The 21709-nt window shown below is 42.0% G+C and overlaps 3 protein-coding genes across 4 annotated transcripts in view; 2 read left to right on the top strand and 1 right to left on the bottom strand.

Annotated features, from left to right (window-relative positions):
- Positions 1-2061: 2061 nt before the first annotated feature.
- LOC120239594 (proteasome subunit alpha type-6-like) lies at positions 2062-2899 on the bottom strand. Its single transcript, XM_039243958.1, is given in 1 exon segment — positions 2062-2899. A coding segment is annotated over 1 exon segment (681 nt). The 3' UTR covers positions 2062-2218.
- Positions 2900-4897: 1998 nt separating this feature from the next.
- Positions 4898-16993, top strand: GSTO1 (glutathione S-transferase omega 1). Its single transcript, XM_039243990.1, has 6 exons — positions 4898-5148; positions 5380-5488; positions 9419-9641; positions 12733-12831; positions 15898-16004; positions 16763-16993. The coding sequence occupies exons 1-6, from the start codon at positions 5115-5117 to the stop codon at positions 16914-16916; spliced, it is 726 nt and encodes a 241-aa protein (XP_039099921.1). The 5' UTR covers positions 4898-5114; the 3' UTR covers positions 16917-16993.
- A 1445-nt stretch (positions 16994-18438) lies between these two features.
- GSTO2 (glutathione S-transferase omega 2) overlaps positions 18439-21709 on the top strand; it is a 30384-nt gene continuing 27113 nt past the window's right edge. Inside the window, exon 1 of one of the 2 annotated variants that reach the window (XM_039243987.1) lies at positions 18439-18490. The gene's annotated coding sequence lies outside the window, so the exon portion shown is untranslated. Of the gene's footprint in view, positions 18491-18595; positions 18643-21709 lie in introns of those variants that run through there. The other variant, XM_039243988.1, reaches the window with a different exon arrangement.

Here is a 21709-nt window from a genome sequence, read left to right as displayed (position 1 = left end):
CAGCTGACATGCTGTGTCATTTTGCATCTTTTTAAAGTTAATATATTAGTCATGCCACATGTATCATTCTGTGACTTGCTTTTATGATTCAGTCTTATGTTTTCGAGATGAATTCATGTTAATAGTTGTAGCTGTAGTTTATTAGTTTTCATTGCCGGATAGTTGATCATTATGTGAATACACCACAAATTATTTATACATTGTACCTCGATTTTTTTTGTTTTTTGTTTTGTTTTGTTTCTGTTTTTTTTTTTTTTTTTGCTATTCACGCTCCTTTCTTTATGGACCATTTATTCCTGTATGGCTTCTTATCGTGAGGATTATAATGGTCTTTTTTGTTTTTTCACTTGACCTCATTCTGGGCCCTACTAATTCTTTCATTCTCATTGCACCGGTATTTTTCCACAGAATCTCTTTGAAGAAAGCTGCCATAGGCTATCAAGGAATGTTAATTTTGTAAGAAGATAAGGGGCCCCTCATTTTTCAAGAGATTTTAAATATCATTAATTAAAATAATAACAAGAGTGAAACACTTCCTGTGACTTCAATATTCCTAACTTACTCTACAAAAATACCTTATTAATTTTAATTGATCATATTCTAAAAAGTATAATATTACTCAAATTACATTCCTGAAAAGTCACAAAAGAATGTTGTGTCAAGTGAATGTACATGGTCAGTAAGGGCCGGTGGTACTTAGAAGGCAGAATACTGCTTCTTATCACTGGGACCTCCAACTCTTGAACTTTAACCAGCAGAATCAGTTCAAGTTAGCCCCCTCAGGTTAAATACTGACAATCACAGCTGCAGAAATGTGAAATACTATGCCCTTCGCCTATGGCTAACCGCAGTGGGTATCCAGATGGTCACATTATGCACACTACCACAGAGGGCCTGGAGATGAGCCACTATAATGCATGGCAGTACTATAGTACTGTAGTTTCCTGGGACAATATATATATATATTTTCAATTTCTTCTTTTGAGCAATTAACCTTTTACTTCATTGTTGAATTGGATCTTTCAAATAATTTCAACAAAATGTTACACTAGTCATGAAGTTTTTAGGTTGGCCAATCAGAGACTTAAATGTACAGGGTTAATTTGCGTGATATCATAAGTGTGCTAAAAGACCTTCTAAAAAGTTAGTTTTCTAAGAAAAGAGCTAAGTAAGACCCATATGTTAGTCAAAAATGTGCCTTCATTTTTTCATTTATTACCTGTAATAATAAGCATTTATTGAACATTTATTCTGTGCCAAGGACTGATCTAAGTGTTTGCTATATATTTACTAATTTAATACTTCTTCAAACTCTATAAGGGAGGCAAGAAGTTTTTACCGCTGCATTTTACAGATGAGGGAACTAAAACACAGGGGATCTTGTCTACATTCACACAATTTAATAAGGGATTATTATAATTTTGTATAGAGTTTTATAGTAAACTCACATGTTGAATTATTAATTCATAGATCCATATGTTGAAACCTCACCCCCCCCCCCGCAGAATATGATTTTATTTGGGAATAGGTTCATTATGGCTATAATTAGTTAAATTAAGATGAGGTCATATTAGAGTAATGTGGGTCATTAATCCAATATGACTAGTGTCCTTATAAAGAGGGGAAATTTGGACACAGATATGCATACAAGTAGGGGGCCATGGGAAGGTGAAGGCAGAGATGGAACAGATGCTCCTACAAGCCAAGGATGCCAAAAATTGCCAGCAGAACGATCCGGAAAACAGATTCTCCCTTACAGTCTTCAGAAGGAAACAAGTCTGCTGACGTTTTGATCTCAGACTTCTCTGGCCTCCAGAACTGTGAAAATAAACTTCCTTTAAAAATTTTTAAAAAATATTTATTTATTTTTGAGAGAGAGAGAGAGAGAGAGAGGGTGAGCAGGGGAGGGGCAGAGAGAGGAAGACACAGAGAGGAAGTGAGTTCCAGGCTCTGTGCTGTCAGCACAGAAATCACGAACTGTGAGATCATGACCTGAGCTGAGCTGGGAGGCTTAGCTGACTGAGCCACCTAGGGGCCCCTAAACTTCTTCTTTTTTTTCTTTTTTTTTCCAAAAGCACTGTTTTTTATTTATACAGAGTCCTAACCACTTTAGCGGCAGGAGTGGGAGAGGTTCCTTTTTCAATCCAGGGGCCTCCATAATGTTGGTCTGTTGTTACCAAACACACAGGCAAGTGGCGTCATGGATCTGGTAAACTAACTACATACAATGTTTAGTCTCTTCTGCTAGAGCAACAAGGTGAGCATCAATCTCTGCTTCTGTAAGAATCCTGAATTTAGGATTTTCAACTGTAACTACTCCAACTTCTATTTCTGAAGGTTTGAAATCAATTGATAGAACAGTAGATAGGCATGTAATTGCAGTTTCCATTGTCTGTTCAAACATCCAATCAAATTTCTTCTTCACTTTTTTTTCAAGGAAGCTGGTTGACTCCGTTTGTTTAACTCCTGCTGCAGTGGCTCTAAACCCATAGTAGTAACCTGCAGGGTCACACTTGTACACTTGTTCTTCATTTATACCGATTAAAATCATACGACAACCAAGAGGCCTCATTTCAGCATTCTGTGTGTAGACCTGAGAAATATCAGCAATTCTTTTGCACAGCATATCCACAGGAATCTCATAGCCATACTTGTACTTCCAGTTAGCTGCCTCGCAGTGCGCCCTCTGTACCTGGGGTCTGCTGTCCGCTGTCATTCCTGTCACCACACAGCCAATGTTTTCAGTTATCTTGAATAAGTGAGTAACTGTGGTAGAATCCAATAATTTGTCAGGTACTTTCTTCTATGTGACTTTTACTGCAAAGTCTTTCCCTCTGACTGCTACCGATGTAAGGCCACCCTGGTTAATAGCCTGAAAAGCATACTCGTGTTGTACCATGTTGCACTGTAATTTTTTTTTCTTTACAAGTAGTTTATTGTCAAATTAGTTTCCACATAACACCCAGTGCTCATCCCCACAAGTTCCCTCCTCCATGCCCATCCCCCCCCCCACATCCATCAGTCCTCAGTTTTTGTCAGCATTCAAGAGTCTCTCATGGTTTGCCTCTCTCCCTTTCCCCCACCATTCCCCCCCTTCTTCTCCCCCTTGGTCCTCTGTTAAGTTCCTCCCAATCCTCCTATACGTGCAAACATGATTTTTGTCCTTCTCTGCCTGACTTATTTCGCTCAGCATAACACCCTTAAGGTCCATCCATGTTGCTACACATGGCCAGATTTCATTGTTTCTCATTGCCATGTAGTATTCCATGGTATAGATAAACCACATCTTCTGGATCCATTCATCCGTTGATGGACACTTAGGCTCTTTCCATGTTTTAGCTATTGTTGCGAGTGCTGCTATGAACATTGGGGTACACGTGCTCCTATGCATCAGCATTTCTATATCCTGTGGGTAAATTCCTAGCAGTGCTATTGCTGGGTCATAGGGGAGTTCTATTGTTAGTTTCCTGAGGAACCTCCACACTGTATTCCAAAGGGGCTGTACCAGTTTACATTCCCACCAACAGTGTAGGAGGGTGGGGCCCCTAAACTGCTGTGGTTTAAGCCACTCAGTCTGTGGTACTTTGGTAACCTAGCCCTCAAAAACTAATACGGGGTGGAGTCGGCACCAAACCCAGGCAGGAAGGCTGCAAGATTGGTATGCTTATCACCTCACTCTCTGCCTCTCCCATAATAGAACTAATCAGAATAAAAGCAGACACTAAGGCCTGGAGAAATTAATGGCACAGGAATTCCCAGCTCGCAAATCTAGGCAGAGAAACAAAACACTGACTACCCCTTTCCCGTGTCTGTACCATGTTACCTGGAGCCTCTGCTTTTCTACCTCAAGTTAAGGGACTTTCAGGAGTGGCTCTAGCCAGACATTTGTCATAGATCTACAAGTCTAAATCTACTCAGCCCACTTACGGACTCTGAGCCTGTGCCCCTACTCAGCTTCAAAATCCAAAGCTTTAGGGCACCTGTGGGGCTCAGTTGTTAAGCATCTGACTCTTGATTTTGGCTCAGGTCATGTTCTCACCTTTGTGATCGCACCTTTTGAGGGATGGAGCCTATGAAGGGCTCTGTGCTGTCAGCTTGGGACAGCTTGGGCCCTGCTTGGGATTTTCTCTCCCCCACCCCTCTCTTTGCCCCTCCCAGCTTATCTGTCTCTCTCTCAAAATAAATAAATAAACAAAAAAAAAATCCAAAACTTTAATAGATTTTTGAAAGCAGCACCAGCATTCTGAGGTTAGTATTATCCACATTTGTGCTGTTTTCTTTGGGTTAAAATGAAAAGGATGTGTCCTACATGTGATAGTAGGAACAATGCCCTCCCGCCCAGTAGTCATATTAAGCTATGTAACAGTAGTGTATTCAGTACGACAAGATAAGGAAAAGGCTGTACAGATGGTTGGGCGACCTGACACCTGCCCAGGACAGGTATCTTTGCAGATTACATGGAACTGTGAGCAAGCTCTAGGCTCGGGCCCACAAGTCCTGAAATTAGGGGAGCTTTGAGACCGAAGGGGAACAGGACCCAGACCCATGCCACATGCCAGCAGCCGGTGTGCCTCTTTGCCCAGGTGCAGGGTTTGGGAGGTCACGGTCAGGGTCAGGGTCAGGCATGGACACTCGTGGAGGCCGGACTGGAGCACTATCCTTCCCAGTGGGGGGATGGCCGTGAGGGTGTCGAGCTTCTTCTGTGGCTCTGGACGTGGGCGCCTCTCTTGGCCAGCGCAGTACACTTCGGCACGACCAGCAGCGGCGGTGTTTTTAGCTAGCTCTGCAAACCGGGGAAGGCCGGGCAGGTGGGCGCGTTGGGTGGGTCCCGGGCTGCGATTCCCCTGCAGGCACTCGGCCGGGGAAGGGGAAGAGGCCGGGGAGGGGAGCCTGGTGGCCGCGGCCCGGGCCGCCCACGGGGCTCGCTGCGCGCCAGCTTTCTTTAAGCGCCCTGGGGCCACGCGGGGCCGAGAGCACAGCCCCCGCCCCGCTGGCGGCCGCCCACCGCAGGCACTTCTGAGAGGAGAGAAGGACGGACGGACGGAGGGAGGGGCGACCTACTTCCTGAACCGCCTGCACACCCGGGGCGCGAGCTCGGCCTGCCCGGCGCCGCGATGTCCGGAGGGTCAGCCAGGAGCCTAGCGAAAGGTGAGGCTGGCCGGCTGCGAGAGGCGGGGGGAATCTCGGCCTCCCCCAGCCGCGTGTCCCGGGGTGGCTGTTCCGGAGCCACCCAGGGGGGGCCCGCGCACGCGGCGATCGGGCCGGGGCCACCGCGCGCGGGACCTCTCCGCGGCCTGGCCCGGGGGTGGCGGGAGGTTGGGAATCCCGGCCGCTCTCAGGGCCGTGACCGCCCTAACCGCCGCCGCGTCTCCCCCGCAGGAAGCGCGCCCCCGGGGCCAGTCCCCGAGGGCCTGATCCGCGTCTACAGCATGAGGTTCTGCCCGTTCGCCCAGAGGACGCTCCTGGTCCTGAAGGCCAAGGGAATCGGGTGAGGACCCAGGCAGGGGTAGTTCCCCCAGCCGCTCCGGGGACCAATGCTGCGGGGCGGCGGGGTGGGAATCTCGGGTTGGGCCCCCAGGGCTTTCTTTCCTGCAAAATAAACTGTTATCAGACTTTTAGGGGACAGAGCAAATTAGGAACCCACTTCCCAGAGTGAGAGGTAGGGGGAATGCCACAGATTACACCAGTCTAGGACACCCCATTTAGATCAACCTATTTTATGGATTAGAAAAGCTGAGGCTCTGGTAAAGTTGGTGGTAAGGGAGATCACTTGACAGGTAAGGACCAGTAGCAGCTCTTTTAGCCCTGGTAGAGCCCTGATTCCTGGTCCACTGCCCTTTCGCTTTCACCCCACTTCTACATTCATGTCTTATCTAATAGTTTGCTGGTATCTTGAGTATATAATCCCTTCCTTAATAGTCGGTAATTTATCCCTGTACACGGCCTTGACCATCCAGCAGAGTGCTGAGTTAACTATACTGTACATACTCCTATAGATTGGGTTGTTGGTTAAGTCAAAGTGTCTATGCCTAAAATTTCAGGCTTTTGTAAAGCCTCTTTGAAATTAGCATGGTTTTTTTGACCAATGGGTTATCCATAGGAAGTATGCAATAGTCACTTGGCTCCTGAAACCAAATAGCCATTGGAATCCCCTCCCTTCCAGTGATCTTTGGAATTTATTGAGCAGACATTAAATACCTGTGGTATAGAAGTTCAAAACATAGTCCCCATTCTTTAGAAATTTTCTATCCATGTGCTTAAGATTTATAAACTAATTGTAGTCTTCTAGGAGGAGAATTAGGCAGACAATAATTTTCCCTAAAAGAACTTAAGATGCATTCTTTTCCTGAAGAAAAAAATATTAAAAAAAATTTAATGTTTATTTTTGAGAAGGAGACAGAGTGTGAGCAGGGGAGGGGTAGAGAGAGAGGGAGACACAGAATCTGAAGCAGGCTCCAGGCTCTGAGCTGTCAGCACAGAGGGGCTCAAACTCACAAACGGTGAGATCATGACCTGAGCTGAAGTGGGATGCCTAACCAACTGAGCCATTCAGAAGCCCCAAAATATTTTTGAATTAGCCATGACTTCACTAAAATTTACATTGTATTTGGACGAAACTGATTCTGTACACTTAGCAAAATGCTCAACATTCAATAACATTTATCCAAAACATTGTATTTTATCCTAATCTTATTCAAATTGGATTAAAAAAAGATGTATCTTGTCCTTGTGCAATTGAAGAGTATAGGGACACCTGGGTGGCTCAGTTAGTTGAGTGTCTGACTTCAGCTCTGGTCATGATTTACAGTCAGTGAGTTCAAGCCCCACATTGGGCTCTGTGCATCCAGCTCAAAGCCTGGAGCCTGTTTTGGATCCTGTGTTTCCCTCTCTCTCTCTCTGCCCCTCCCCACTCACGCTCTGTCTCTGTCTCTCAAAACTGAATAAACGTTAAAAAATTAAAAAAGAAAAGTATAGGAGCAAGGCAGGTGCATAACACCCTACTTTATTTACTGGGAGAGTTTTCCAAAGGAAAATTGAAATGATTTTATCAAAATAGTGTGTATATGGGGATAAAGAATGGTAACAGCAGACAACAGAGGTCTTCTACCTTCATGGATCAGTTTCACACCCAGAAGACTTTTATTGGACAAGTGCTACACTGTCTCATGGTATAGCCTGACAAAGCATGGTTTTCTCTGAAAAGTACATCTTCCAACTTGCTGTGGCAGGTGTGTTGACTTGTTGGCTCATAATGTCAGGTTGACAAATGCAAGTGTGTTCTAAGAACCTTCTTTATCACAAAAAACCCCAGGTTCTGCCTTTTGTTTTCATGGTATAAAATTTCAGACGTGTTGATAATTCCTTGGCAGGGAGCTGGCTTTATGTTTCTTTTGATGGCTTGTATCTGTGTCCAGTAATCTGTTAGAACACAAACCTGTTGATACACAAATGCTAGGTTCAGTGTAGCCATTTCTGTTTCCATGGGGGATTACATATTTAAATCCTGAAACTAAATACGATTCTAACTTCTGAGGTGGATGGGGAAGTAGGAAACAAAATGTGTTGGTGTATATTATTTTTGAGTAACTAACCTGTTCTGTTGAATAATTACCTAGATTTAACAATTATATGAAACGTCCCTTTCTCTTATTTCCTCTACAATCTCTCAGTCAAGAAACAAGTTACATCTAATTACAGTCTGACTATAGCTTGGATTTCATCTGTTTTCTTCCTTTTGGGTTTGCTTCCTGTGGTTTACTCACGTAACATTAAAAAAAATAACAATGCATAGACATTTAATCTGAAACTTTGTTTTGTGGGTGGATTTTTTGGATTCCTTAATTTTTTTTTAATGAGAAATTTTCTACTCAATTTAGCAAAAGGAATTGAATTTTATCATGTTGATTCTCAAATGGTAGGTAGTGGATACAATTCATTTATTTACCTCCTATGATTTGCAATGATAATACCTCATACCCCAAAGTGGATTATCTTATTGACAATCTTGAAGCATTTTCTATTCATTCTTTCAATAAATATTTACTGAGTACCCTATCTGAAACCATTTTAATTTTCATAGCATTCAAAAAAAATTTTTTTTTAGTATTTTATTTATTTCTGAGAGAGAGAGACAGACAGCATGAACAAGGTAGGGTCAGAGAGAGAGGGAGACACAGAATCTGAAACAGGCTTCAGGCTCTGAGCCAGCTAACCGACTGAGCCACCCAGGCGCCCCGTTTTGTAACTAATTTTCATAGTATTTAAATGTTTAAAATTTTGCTCACTTACATGTTTGTTTGTTAATATGAACTAGATACACAAAATCCCTGCTTTCATAGAGCTTACATTCTAGGGAGGTGACATAATAAACATATACGTAAGGGGGCAAAGTAATTTCAGATACATGTCATCAGTAAAACAGGATGATCATGTAATAGAGGATCTTGACAGGTTCAGAGAGGATGGCCAGGTTGTAATGACCAGAGGGAAAGTCGTAGGAAACAGGTGTGACAGGTAAGAATGGGTCAGATCTCATGCCAGGGGGGTTTAGAGTTTATGCTCATCGCAATGAAGAGCAATCAAGGAGTGGCAAGCAGGAGGGGGGCCTGATCCAGTTTACTTGTGCGTGTGGAAAATGGACCGCAGGGAGGGCACAGTGGAAGCAGAGAGGCCAGTGGGAGACTCCTGTAGTGATCCAGCTGGCAGATGATGTTTTGATTTCTTTATTTATTTATTTATTTTTTTTAAAGAATGGTTTATTAAATTTTTTTAATGTTTTATTTATTTCTAGGAGAGAGAGAGATACAGCGTGAGCAGGGGAGGGTCAGAGAGAGAGGGAGTCACAGACTGAAACAGGCTCCAGGCTCTGAGCTGTCAGTCAGCACAGAGCCCGACGCGGGGCTCGAACCCACGAACCGCGAGATCATGACCTAAGCGAAAGTCGGACGCTTAACCGACTAAGCCACCCAGGCGCCCCTGATTTCTTTAAATGTTTTATTTATTTCTGAGACAGAGAGACAGAATCCGAAACAGGCTCCAGGCTCTGAGCTAGCTGTCAGCACAGAGCCTGACGTGGGGCTCGAACCCACAAACCGTGAGATCATGACCTGAGCCGAAGTCAGATACTTAACCAACTGAGGCACCCAGGTGCCCTGGACAGATGATGTTTTGGACCAGATGGCCATGGGATAGCTGAAAAAAAGTGGATATGATTTTGAGGCTTAGCTGACAGGTCTTGATGATCCATTTGACTTGAGGCAGAGAGAGCAAGGGAGAAGGAATCAAGACTGATTTGATTCCTAAACTTGGGGTCCAATCAGCTGAGTGGATGGTAGGGCTCGTAAGGATTTACTCAGAAGTACAAAAAAAAAAAAAAAAAAAGTTCCACTGTCTCCATTGTCTTCTATGTGTCTTTCAGGCATGAAATCATCAACATCAACCTGAAAAATAAGCCTGAGTGGTTCTTTAAGAAGAACCCCTTGGGTCTGGTGCCAGTTCTGGAAAACAGTCAGGGTCAACTGATCTATGAATCCGCCATCACCTGTGAGTACCTTGATGAAGCATATCCAGGGAAGAAGCTGTTGCCAGATGACCCCTATGAGAAAGCTTGCCAAAAGATGGTCTTCGAGTTATTTTCTAAGGTGTGTGTATAAGAAATCTCAGCTCTTATTTGAACAAACTTTGTTGTTTAAGTTAAATCAGTGTTGTCACTTATGACTCAGTGATGTGGGAAAGGAAAACAGAGCAGTGCCCCTCTCTGGTCTGACAGGTCCGCAATTCCTTTTGCCATCCAGTTCTTGTTTACCTCTCCAATGTTAGCCCTCCTCACTCTTTGGACACCGTGTTCCAGCCATACTGAATATTTTTCCCAGACTCGCCACCTCCTTAACTCCCGCTGGAAGAGTCTTCTTCCCCCTTCCCACTTGGCATGGTTATCTTCAATTCCTCATTTATGCATTTGCTTAGGTTCTGCTGCCTTCCAGAAGCTTGTCTGCGCTGGCTTAGTGCCCAACCCCATGTTCCCTCATGTGCTAACTTCTCCCTGCCAGTGACTGCCCATCTTCTTCTCTGCCTATTGCACCAGGGCTGTGATCTCTTTGAAGGTGAGGCCGTGTTCCCATCACTGTTGGCTCATTGCCTAGGTCTGTGACCAACTTTGCCACTTCCTAGTTGTGTGACTCTGAGCAAGTTACACATTTACATCTGTGCCTGGGCTTATCGCTGGTAGAAGGAGTATAATAATTGCTCCCTTCCTGTAGATAAAAATCAGTATATAAAACACCTAGAGCAGAGTCTGACACATGGTAAATACTGTGTTAGCTCTTGGGGTTCTAGCCACAGTGTCTAGCAGCAGGCATCTACTATGTGTTGGCAGTAGCTCTCAGTGGACTGAGTAAATGGTATTCCTGTAGAACTATTTTAATCAGCATCAAGGTTATAGATAGTTCAAACAATTGATGTTAACAAAGATATGCCCAACACCAGACAACAAGAATAGCCATGTCACATTATCTCTATAGCCCTGTTATTTGTCAGGATATATGTCAGCATATCTTGTCTTCTTTTAAGTGGCTAAAGAAATACCTAGAAGGTGGAACTTATTGTGTAAAGAGACATTGCAAAGGGAAACCAATGGGGAAGGAAGACGGAGTTGTCTGGCTTAGAAGAATGAGAGGAAAATAGCACAGATACCTGCTGTCCAAGGCAAAAGACCGGGAATATGGCAATTACAGAAAGATGTTGGAGGAAAAAAGTAAAAAGAGATTCACTGTAGAGGCATCTGGCTGGCTCAGTGGTAGAGCATGAGACACTTGACCTCAGGGTTGTGAGTTCAAACCCCATTTTGGGTGTAGAGATTACCTTAAAAAAAAGAGAGATTCATTGTATTACCTCAAAAGAAAATAAGCTAATAGCTGGAGATGCCCACCGTTATTTCCCAGCTCACATTCAAGGAAAAGGTGGGCTTAGGTACCATATGCCCCCTTCCTCCTGGCCACAGCTCAGCAAACCAGAAATGCCCCCAACTGCACTCGCAGCCCAATCATCTTCTTTCCTGAGAACTTGAAACTGAGACACAGATTAACAGTAAAGGTGTTGAAGCTTTGGAGATGTGTGTGTGTGTGTATACATACACATATATATGTATATGTGTGTGTGTGTTTTATATATATATATATTTATATTTGGAGACTTAACAAACCAAAGGCATGTAAAAAATAAATTTTTTAAGGAAGCAGAAATTAAGAACATTGCAAAGGGATATCTTGATATATAGGAAACAATACGGAGCAGACGTTTAAGAAAAAGCAGGGATAAATAAACCACGCAGCCCCAGATGGAACTGTGGACAGAAGTGCTGCCAGCAAACTTTCAATTCCAATGAAGGCAAGCTGTACTGACATGGACGGGCTATCAGGACATTCTCCTGTATTTTTACAAGCACCTGTTGGTAAACTGAGAAGAGTGGACTCCTAGCTCTTGGAATGAGAAGACACACAAATGCCTCCAGCAGGAGCCCAAAAACATCTGGCACTACACCTGTGAGTCTTCAGGTAGTCAGCCCCTTCGAACACCCTTCTCATGTCCTCCCCAAGGTGGAAAGTTCTCTTACACAGCTCCCTTTGCAGCTGCGGCCAGTGCCTGGGACCTAAGCTCCTGTCAGAAACATACACGGTAGAGCTGGATGCAGAAATGAGCCACGGGGTGCTTGCTTCAACTGCATGTATATGAAGATTGGAACCATACATCCCCTGCATGAAGATGACCTGCAAATTCATGAAGTGTTCCATATGGGAAAAAAAAAAAAAAGTATTGGGGGGGTTGCTGGGTGGCTCAGTCAGTTAAGCTTGACTTTGGTTCAGGTCATGATCTCATGTGAGTTCGAACCCTGCATCGGGCTCTGTTCTGACAGCTCAGGGCCTGGAGCCTGCTTTAGATTCTTTGTCTCTGTCTCTCTCAAAATAAATAAACATTAAAAAAAATTTTTTAAGTAAAAAAAGAAGAAAGAAAGGAGCAACGTAGGGGGACAGGCTTGGGATGGGGCACTGGTTCTGCTGTGAGAGTGGCTGGCAGCAGAGCCCCCAGGCTTTCGGGAGCAGTGGCAGTTGCAAGATTAAATTCCGGGCTTTAATTATCTCCAAGTCAGATTTCTGACAGCGGCACAAACTGTAGCACCTAGTGCTCAGCTCACTGGCAGCAGTGGGCACTTCCCATCAGGTCAGTTCTGAGCATGATTTTGGAATGTTCGAGCTTTGTTGCCAGCCTCTTTTTCCCCCAGTCTCTCAATAATTCAATGAACCACTATTTTTTTTTTTAAGATATTTTTGGCTCAAACTCGCCAAAGTGGGTTCTACTATTTGCAACTTAAAAAATCCTGACCAGGGGTGCCTGGCTGGCTCAGTTGGTTGAGCATCTGACTTCAGCTCAGGTCATGATCTCACGGTTCTGGAGCCTGCTTCAGATTCTGTGTCTCCCTCTCTCTCTGACCCTCCCCTGCTCACGCTGTCCCTTTCTCTCTCAGAAATAAATTTAAAAAAACATTAATTTTTTTTTAATCCTGACCAACCTTACACTGCAAAGCTGTTTCTAAGATCACTACCTGACCTCTGTGAACACAGGAATCGGTGCACCTTTCAAGTTTCTCAAACACCCTGCACTGGGACTTTGAGGGCTCTATGAGGGGCCTGTACAGTTAGCCTCACACTGATAACTAAGAAATTACTCTCTGTCTAGGTTCCCCCTTTGGTAACACGCTTTGTTAGAAGACAAAATAACGAAGATGGCTCTGGCATAAAAGAAGAACTGCGTAAAGAATTCACCAAGTTAGAGGAGGTAATCTCTTCTCCTAGCTTTTATCAGAATAAATGATACACTGTATCTGCCCTTCTTCTTTCTTTCTTTCTACTCCATTTCCCAAATCACTTTGTGACAATTAGTAATAACATCAGGTAAGGAATTTTAGGTTACAACAGACTGCTATAAGCTGGTGCATTTAAGATAGAAATCAAAACATCTCAAAATATTTTGTCATGGCTTACTTTTAAAACAATTTGTTGCACTGAACTGATGTTAAAATAACAAGGGGGAAAATGCACTGGCATTTCCACAATTTGTCACCTGTTTTCATTTTTTCATACTTGTTTCTAGTCCTCATCCATATATTAAAAAAGAAAGAAAGAAGAAAAAGGTTAACATAACTGCAATCAAGGCATAGATACCAGTCTGTGTTTTTCCACTTAACAGTACATAATAAACCTTTCCCACCACAGAGTTTCCCATGAATTATAAAGACGCTTGGAGAAGCCTGGCTGAGTTTTTACCTCCCTTGGGGCAGAGCTGCCATTTGGGCCTTTACATCAAGTTTCTCTTGGCCTTGAGACATTCCATTTACTTGCTCAGCCTTGGGTTTTTATTGAGGAAAGTCATAATTCCTGTCTTGTATGGGAATGCATCCTGTATTTTGTCAGTATGAAGTTTGCTGTAGACTTTTTCGCAACTTTTTTTCATTAAGAAAAATATTACTAGTCTGCTAATTTTAAAAAAAAGTCATGCATGAGTATTAGGTTTTACTGAATGTTTTGTCTGTATCTATTACATCTGTTGATATGTTCATAGAATTTTTAACCTTTAATCTGATAAAATGGTGTTATTGACAGATGTTTCTGGTGTTAAACCATCCCAGTATTACTGAGATAAAACCTACTTGTTTTCAGTGGATTTTTCTATATATTCTAGAACTAGTTAATACTTAAGGGAGTTGCATATTATTAATGAGTATTAATGAGATTGGGCTATTATTTGTTTTCTTAGTACCTTTTTTATATCAAGAATATTCTAACCTGATAAAATGAGTTGGGTTAACTTCCCTGTATTTCTAACCTCAGAAACCATTTGATAGGGTTCGGCTATTTCTGCTTTTACTAACTAGGAGTTCAGTAGCTTAATGTAATTACTTTTAGTCTTTCTTGATTATTTAATGCATTAATGACTAATACACTACTTCTTAGCAGCATCCACTTAGTTTTACTATGAAGGACTTTCATCGTTCAGTTCTAAATTTTTTTTCTTTTTGCTGTTCCTATGATTTTCTCATTGCCTACCAATTATTGATCATGTACTTATAGGTTTCCTAAACTATATTTTTTTCTAATTTAATTACATTATGGTCAGAGAATGCATGTGTGATATTGTTTCTTTGAAGATTAAGACTTCTTTCGTGTCTGGCAACCTGGTAGAAACTATGAACCCCTTCTCAGAATGTTTTTAAATGCTTAAATTAAAATATGTAAGGTTAACCCTACTGTGGTTTGTTTCATAATGGAAATACCTGCTAACTATGGGGTTAGTGGAGTGGGGGGAAGGTATGTACATTTTTCTCATCTAAACTCAGACTCCAGATTAAGAACTCATGCTTTAAAAGGAGTAGTGCCATTTCCATGTTTTATGCTGCAGAGAGGGTTATTTCCTTCTGACTTAAACTGTCACACTAAATGTTATTTATGCATAATTTAATAATCAGACACTACAGTTTAAGGTCAGACCCAGTTAATATTGATTCATTGTACAATTCTGAGTGCCTAATAACTACAAGGCACTCTGGTGGACCATATGAGAGGTAGAAAGTAAGACGGGGTCTATACTCTTGAGACACTTTGGTAGTAGATGGTTTATATATGCCATCAATCTACAATGCAGACTGTTATATGGGCCCTGAGGAAAACTATAGTTTTATAAAAGGTAAGTTGGTTTGGTGTTAATTAGGCAGATTCTTAGTTCCTTTACTTGGGTAAAACCATTAATACCACGACATGTTCTTGAATTTTCAGGAACATACAACTGAAATAATTTTATTTGACATCTGTTTAATAGCTAATTCAGTTATTCCCAGTGTATTTTAGGTAAATTTTTAACTGAAATATTACATGCAGAGAAGTACCCAAAGCAGGAGTACAGCTCGATGACTTTTTACAAAGTGAACATAGTCATGGAATCAGCACCCATAACGAGAGGCAATATTACTTTTGGCTGTTTTTGTTCTTTATGTATGGAATCCTATAATGTGCACTCTTCAGGGTCTGGCTTCTTTCGTACAACATTAGATTTGTGAGATGCATCTATGTTGTGTATAGTTCATTCCTGTTCTTTGTATAGTGTTTCAACATAATGACTGTAGCAGTCTGTTTATGCATTTTACTCCGGATGGACAGTAAACATTTCCACCTTGGGGCTATTACAAATAGTGCTGCAATTAACATTCTTATACCTATCTTTTGGTGAACAAATGTCCACGTTTCCAAAGAGGAGAATTACTGGATTAGAGTGTGTGGACATTCACTCAGCTTTAGTGCATACTGGTAAAACATGGTTGTGCCAGTTTATACTCCTATCAGCAGTGGTTCCACACCCGTGCTAACTTTGTCATCTTCATTTTAGCCATTCTGATGATGTGTAGTGGTATTACTGTCTGGCTCCAATTTGCATTTCCCTGATGACTAATGTTGCTGAATACCTTTTCAAATGGTTTTTGGCCATTTGGACACCCTCTTTTATGAAGTTCAAGTCTGGCCCAAATTTCTAATGAGTTGTTTGCGTTCTTATTGGATTTCTTGGTGTTGGATTTCTCTCTATATTCCGAATGCCAGTCCTCTGTTGGGTGTATGTACTACAAAGATCTTGTACTCTGTGGCTTATTTTTCTCAACTTTCCAGTTTATTTTGTTGATTGTTTACTTCATCCCAAACCAGGAGATTCTAAAATTTAAACAAAAAGCCAACTTGAATATGTCACCATAAAAGCTACTTCTCTCACTTGCCCTACTTACCTGGTCTTCATCATTTCTGATGGTGAGTCTTACTAAATGCACAAATAAGAAGTACTCTTATGCTGTTTCACCTTCAGGTTCTAACCAATAAGAAGACAGCCTTCTTTGGTGGCAATTCTCTTTCTATGATCGATTACCTCATCTGGCCCTGGTTTGAACGGCTGGAAGTTCTGCAGTTAAATGAGTAAGATGTTTGAATATTTTGTGCATAATTTAGGATAATGATGAGTGGCATATTTTATGTTGACCTTTTTTTCTGAATAGAAGTGAAACAATTTTCTACAACTGGTATGAATGGGCAGAAGCAGAGGAGGAGAGTCTTGGACTACCCAGGGCATATACTCACCACACTTCTCCATTCCTAGAGCGTGTGGTGGAGGGGTGGGCCGAGAGTACTGCAACATGTAACAAAATGTTTTAAAATTAATTTACTCCTTCCCTTCTGGTTAAAACTCTATAAGGAAGTGCATTTTTATAAGCTCTGTCATCCAGGATTGTATGGCCAATGCTACCTCTCATTTACCAGCAGGATTCCCACACTCTTTTCCAGACTCTACGTTTTGAAGTTTGGCAGGCACTCCCAATCCTTAGAGTGCAGAGCTGTTCAGGGTTACCTTTAGTTACAGTCTGGCTGGAGAATAATAAATATATAACATCCATGGTTGTCTTTCATGTTCTCATTTTAAAAAGTGATTAGTCTGCCTGGACAAGTTCTCGTGCCTAACTGAGCAAGTCACTTCACTCTAAGATTCCGCTCCCATAAAACAAAGACCTCTAAAATATCTTCCAAATCTAATGTCCTGATTATGTGCGTTGTAAAGAAATATTTTAAAAGATTAGAGGAGAATAAAATGAAACTGCTGAGTGATAATGATACAGGAGACTCTGCAATGCCTTCCTAGTTAATCTAGCTCACGCCTTCGTTCTTTTTCCTTCCCACAGGTGTATAGACCACACTCCAAAACTTAAGCTCTGGATGGCAGCCATGAGGGAAGATCCTGCAGTATCCGCCCTCCTCATTGAGGCCAAGGCCCTTCGAGGTTTCTTAGATCTCTACTTGCAGAACAGCCCGGAGGCCTGTGACTATGGGCTCTGAAGGGGGCAGGAGTCAGCAATGAAGGGATGTCTGATATCTTCCTTCATGAATACGAGTAAAAACATGCTTTTATTCTACCAAGTGCTCTCACGTCTCATTGGATCACCTTCTCTGATTTGACATCATAGCTTAAGGACCTTAAGTCCCTCCTACAGGAATGTAAGCATATTTCCTGTTTCAGGATGCTCACATGGTTCTAAGGGTTTTATCATAGTTTATGCTGAAAATCTCTAAGTCATCATCTCTGGTGAGAACTGGACTTCAATCTAGATTTCTACCTGCCTATAGGACATTTCCACTTGGATATGCTGTTGTTTCAACAGCTGCCCTCTTAAGTTTTAAATTCCTCATTCTTTTGTTTCCATCAACTTAATTTCACTACCTTTTTTATTCCCATTGTCACCACTGAAGACCAGACTAATAACACCTCAAAGTTACGTGTCCTCCTACTTGGTCTCCCAGTCTTCAGTCTCAATGCCCTTCAAATTCTTCCTACCAATTCCCATGCCGGGCACATGGCAGGTGTCCCATAAATGTAACTAAATACTGTGAAAGGGCGCCTAGGTGTCTCAGTCGGTTATAAGCCTGATTTTGACTCAGGTCATAATCTTACAGTTACCGAGTTTAAGCCTCGCATCCAGCTGTGTGCTGACACCTCAAACCCTGGAGCCTGCTTTGGATTCTGTCTCCCTCTCTCTCTCTACTCTGCCCTTACTCATTCTCTCTCTCAAAAATAAACATTATTTTTTTTTTTAAATACTGTGAAGACCACATCTATCAATTCCGTTGTAAGTCTAGATGAGCAATTCAAAAATATTAATGCTACCTTCAATACGCTTCTATAGCTCACTGACCTCTCTACTTAATTTTTATATTACTTCCATTAGAAGAAGGGTAGGTCGAAGAGCATCATTTCATTCTAGACGGTTTCACTAAGATACCGAGGTTAAATGAGTCCTTAAGACGCTGGCAGAAGCATCGAGAACACCGCAAGCACACTGCTCGTACCATCAATATCAGGGAGCTGTCGACCTACCCCATTACAGTCTGGTTTTCGGTAAATATTCTTAAACGTAAGAGCGCATATTAATCACCTAAGGCTCACCGCTGAATTTCCGATTCGGTGGGTCCAGGGTGAGCTGCGAAGTCCACATGTGAAATGAGCTCCCCCCGCCCCATGATGATGCAGGCGATCGGGGGACCCCACCCTGAGAGGCTTGAGAACCGGTTGACTTCACAAAAGGCCTCCTGCCGCAAACCGTCGGCCGCCACCAACGCCCAAGCTCCGAGTGGACTCCTCTTTGCCGCCGTCCGTCTGCTCCCCCGCCCCTCCAGGCCCCGGTTTTCTGCGGGCGCACTTGAGTCGGATGTGGACCCTGGCTCTGAGGGGCCACTGCCAGCCGCTACCCGGCTTTTTCTTTTGCCAGCTACAGACACGGCGAGCGCCCACGGTTTCTGTATCCCGGAGCCTGTAACGCGGCCACCCATTGGCTCAGTTCCTCACTGCTTGGCTGTGGGGCTTTCAAAGGCTTTAAAGATTGGCTGGAATTTCAGGCGCCGCGGCCCGTTGGCGGGTAGGATCGCGTTCTAAGGGGCGGGTTCCGCCTGGGCCCCGCCTCCCTCCGCTGCGACCGCCCCCTGCTGCTGGCCCGGCTCCACAGCCGGTTCGGCCCGCCCGGCTCCCGGAGGACCCTCGGGGATGTTATTGTCTTATCACCTCCACCGGGTGGGTCTGTCCGATCTGCGGTGCATTGGAAGGGAGAAGGGGTTTGAGGTCAATAATGGATTTTGGGTTTTTCACGAATTTCGGGTTTGCCTAACACTCTTAAAAGAAAAACCCAACGACTTATCTTCATCAAAGTTTCATCAAAGATTCTAACGTCAAGAAGAGCACAAGCTCTATAATTTAAAGAACAGGTCTTTAAAGAGTATCCCTTTAACTTAAAGAACAACAACAACAACAACAACAACAACAACAAAAACCCGTCATTAAATTATTCTTATTTTTCTGATTTGGCTGGAGTAGGTAAAGATGACCCAAGATGAGGAATTCTTAGGCTTGCATTCGGCACCATTAAGTTAGCTACATCACAGGGCACTGGCTGCAGGCAAATTTGGTCCCTGGTTAAGTCTTCACTTTGTGGGGATTTATGGGACTTCCCTGCTACGTTCAAATACTAATAAAAGTAATAGCTAATGTTGAATGCTTACTATGTGTTAAATGCTTCTTAACCAGTATCTGAATTAATCCTCCCCAAGCCACAGAATGTGTTGGTACTATTAGCTCTAAATTATGGAGGGGGAACATCAGGGCATAGAAAGTTGTGTGTTTCCCAAGGTCACCAAGCTAGTAAATGCTAAAGAGGTGATTCAAATCCAGCCTGAACTCTTTACAGTCATTTAGAGCATTCTTGAGATAAGATTATACATTTGCTTCTGCCCTAGTCTCTATTCACTAGCATTTAGAGGTTGAGCCAGGAGAGGATTGTATCCACCTTTTGGACACACCACTATTATGTCTGGGATTTAACAGGAAGTGTTGATGTTCCTTTTTTCAAACTTAGTGTGTCTTGCTCAATTTTATAAATATTTGACTGGCTAATTTCAGGATCTTGAAAATCTACCTTTGCTCTTTCAAATGATATCATATTAAAGTGTTCAAAAATATTTTTCTTTGATCCCCCAAGCTGTAAGGAGAAAAAGGAATAGGAAAGCAGAATACAGTACTTAAAAAGAAAGTCTCCTTTGACTCAGGATTCCATAGTGGGATGATGAAGTTCTTCCTCTGATAACTTTAGTAATCTTATTTGATGTGTCCCAGTATTGTGTGTGTGTGTGTCTGTGAGTGTGTGTAGGAGGGTGTTGGGAGTGAAAAAAAGGTGGTGGGAAGGTACACACTTTCAGTTATAGGTAAGTTCTGGGGATGTAATGTACAATAGGATGAATATATGTAACACTGCTGTATAGTATATTTGAAAGTTGCTAAGAAAGTAGATCCTAAAAGATCTCCCTGGGTGGGCCTGTCCAGGTCTAGGGAGAATTTTTTTAATAACCGTATGAGGAGATGATGTTAACTAAATTTACTGAGGTAATCATTATGCAATTTATATAAGTCAAGTCATTATGCTTTGTGTCTTATACGAGTTGTATGTCAATCATATCTCAATAAAACTGAAACAAAAAAGTCCCAAAGGCATTAGAATACAGAATTCTCTATGATCCTAACTTCCTGGAAACAGTCCTGAGTTTAGGCCTATTTGAAAATAGAGCCTTTCCTCTTACTTACCTCATTCTTTGAACTTGGTGAACAACTTTTGAACATGCTGTAACGTATATTTTCAGGTAAATTAGGCTTCTGAAATGTCCTCCAGTTTTTGCCACTGTCAGAGATTGGTGTGACAAAAAAATTTTTTAACTGCAAAATGCAAACTCCACTTTCCTTTTCTCAAAACAGAAACTTGTGTAGTTAAATTATTTCTGTGGTGGCATTCTTTTCCTAGAAGGCTTGAGTAATTATCACCTATGACTGAAGTTTCCTATGTTTTCAAAACAGATCCAGTTCCATTTCAGGTAGCTAAAAATGATTTAGAGTAGGTTTCATATGGCTCTATTACCGTTTGTTTCTTGCTTGAGTGAATCAGTATAATAGTGGTATAAACATGATATAATAACATAAGGAGAATGTTTGCAAAGAGGATTTCAAAGAAGTACATATTGGTTCTTAGAAAAGAAGTAGGGATAAGCTTAAAGGTCATAATTAAAATCTTTGTAGGGAAACCATAGCATTCAGCGATAAGATTAAGAACCACACTACTGAAATGTAGCCTGCAGCATTCAACCCATTCAACTGGCATTAAATTGGTAGCTGGTAAAATAAGTATTTTGAGTTGAATTTTAATTCTGATGTGCTTGGCAAAGCAGAATTGTGGTACATTTTATCTTTATAGATACAAAATTGGAGTGCACTGTGCTATTAGACATGTGTTCTTATTCACTAATATTAGCCATTAATTTCCAAATACACTGAGCTCTTACTATACTGAGGATGTGCACAATTTCATTCAATATTCAAAACCTACCAAATAGGTACTATTAGTGTTCTCTTTTTACAGATGATGAAGATGAAGGTCCAAGAGGTTAGATACCTTCCCCAAGGGCCAAAGCCAGGGTTTAAATATAGTGCCAAATAAGAATCTTGACAATATATTGCTTCTGTTCAGAGGAAGAAATGTCTCCATAGTTCTATCTTTTCTAATTATACCAAATACACTCCCATTTTAGAATGTGGCTTCCAATACACAGGTATACTTTTAATAAATAATATCTTCCAACTCTTAAGTTGATTTTCCTTAAAAGTGGGAATGAGGAGAAAAACGTTGGAAATACATTCTCTTCTGGCATAGTAATAAGATGATTCAGGAACCTTTTACTTTACAAATGGAATTCCCAATTTATTATTAATTCAGTCACTGTCAGTATAGAGCAGGGATGGGCAAACTAAGGCCAGAAGGCCAAATCCAGTCCACTGCTGGTTTTTAACATTTATTTGATTTTGAGAGAGAAAGAAGGAGAGAGAGAGAATGAATTAGAGGCAGGCTCCAGGCTTCGAACTGTCAGCACAGGGCTCACCCACAAATCATGAGATCATGGCCTGAGCCCAAGTGGAAGGCTTAACTGACTAAGCCACCCAGGTGCCCCTCCACTGCTGGCTTTTGTACAGTCCAAGACCTAAGAATGGTTTTTACATTTTTACTTCTTTTTTTCAAGTTTATTTAATTATTTTGAGGGAGAGA

The sequence above is a fragment of the Hyaena hyaena genome, unplaced genomic scaffold (assembly GCF_003009895.1).
Source record: "Hyaena hyaena isolate Hyena2069 unplaced genomic scaffold, ASM300989v1 scaffold_233, whole genome shotgun sequence".
Lineage (NCBI taxonomy): Eukaryota > Metazoa > Chordata > Mammalia > Carnivora > Hyaenidae > Hyaena > Hyaena hyaena.
The sequence above is the reverse complement of the archived record's forward strand: the minus strand, read 5'-3'. Positions and strand labels throughout refer to the sequence as shown.

Coding starts and splice junctions, on each gene's coding strand:
- GSTO1 (XM_039243990.1), top strand. CDS start 5,115: ATGTCCGGAGGGTCAGCCAGGAGCCTAGCGAAAG. Junction 9,642..12,732: donor TCTTCGAGTTATTTTCTAAG/GTGTGTGTATAA, acceptor CTCTCTGTCTAG/GTTCCCCCTTTGGTAACACG. Junction 12,832..15,897: donor AATTCACCAAGTTAGAGGAG/GTAATCTCTTCT, acceptor TTTCACCTTCAG/GTTCTAACCAATAAGAAGAC.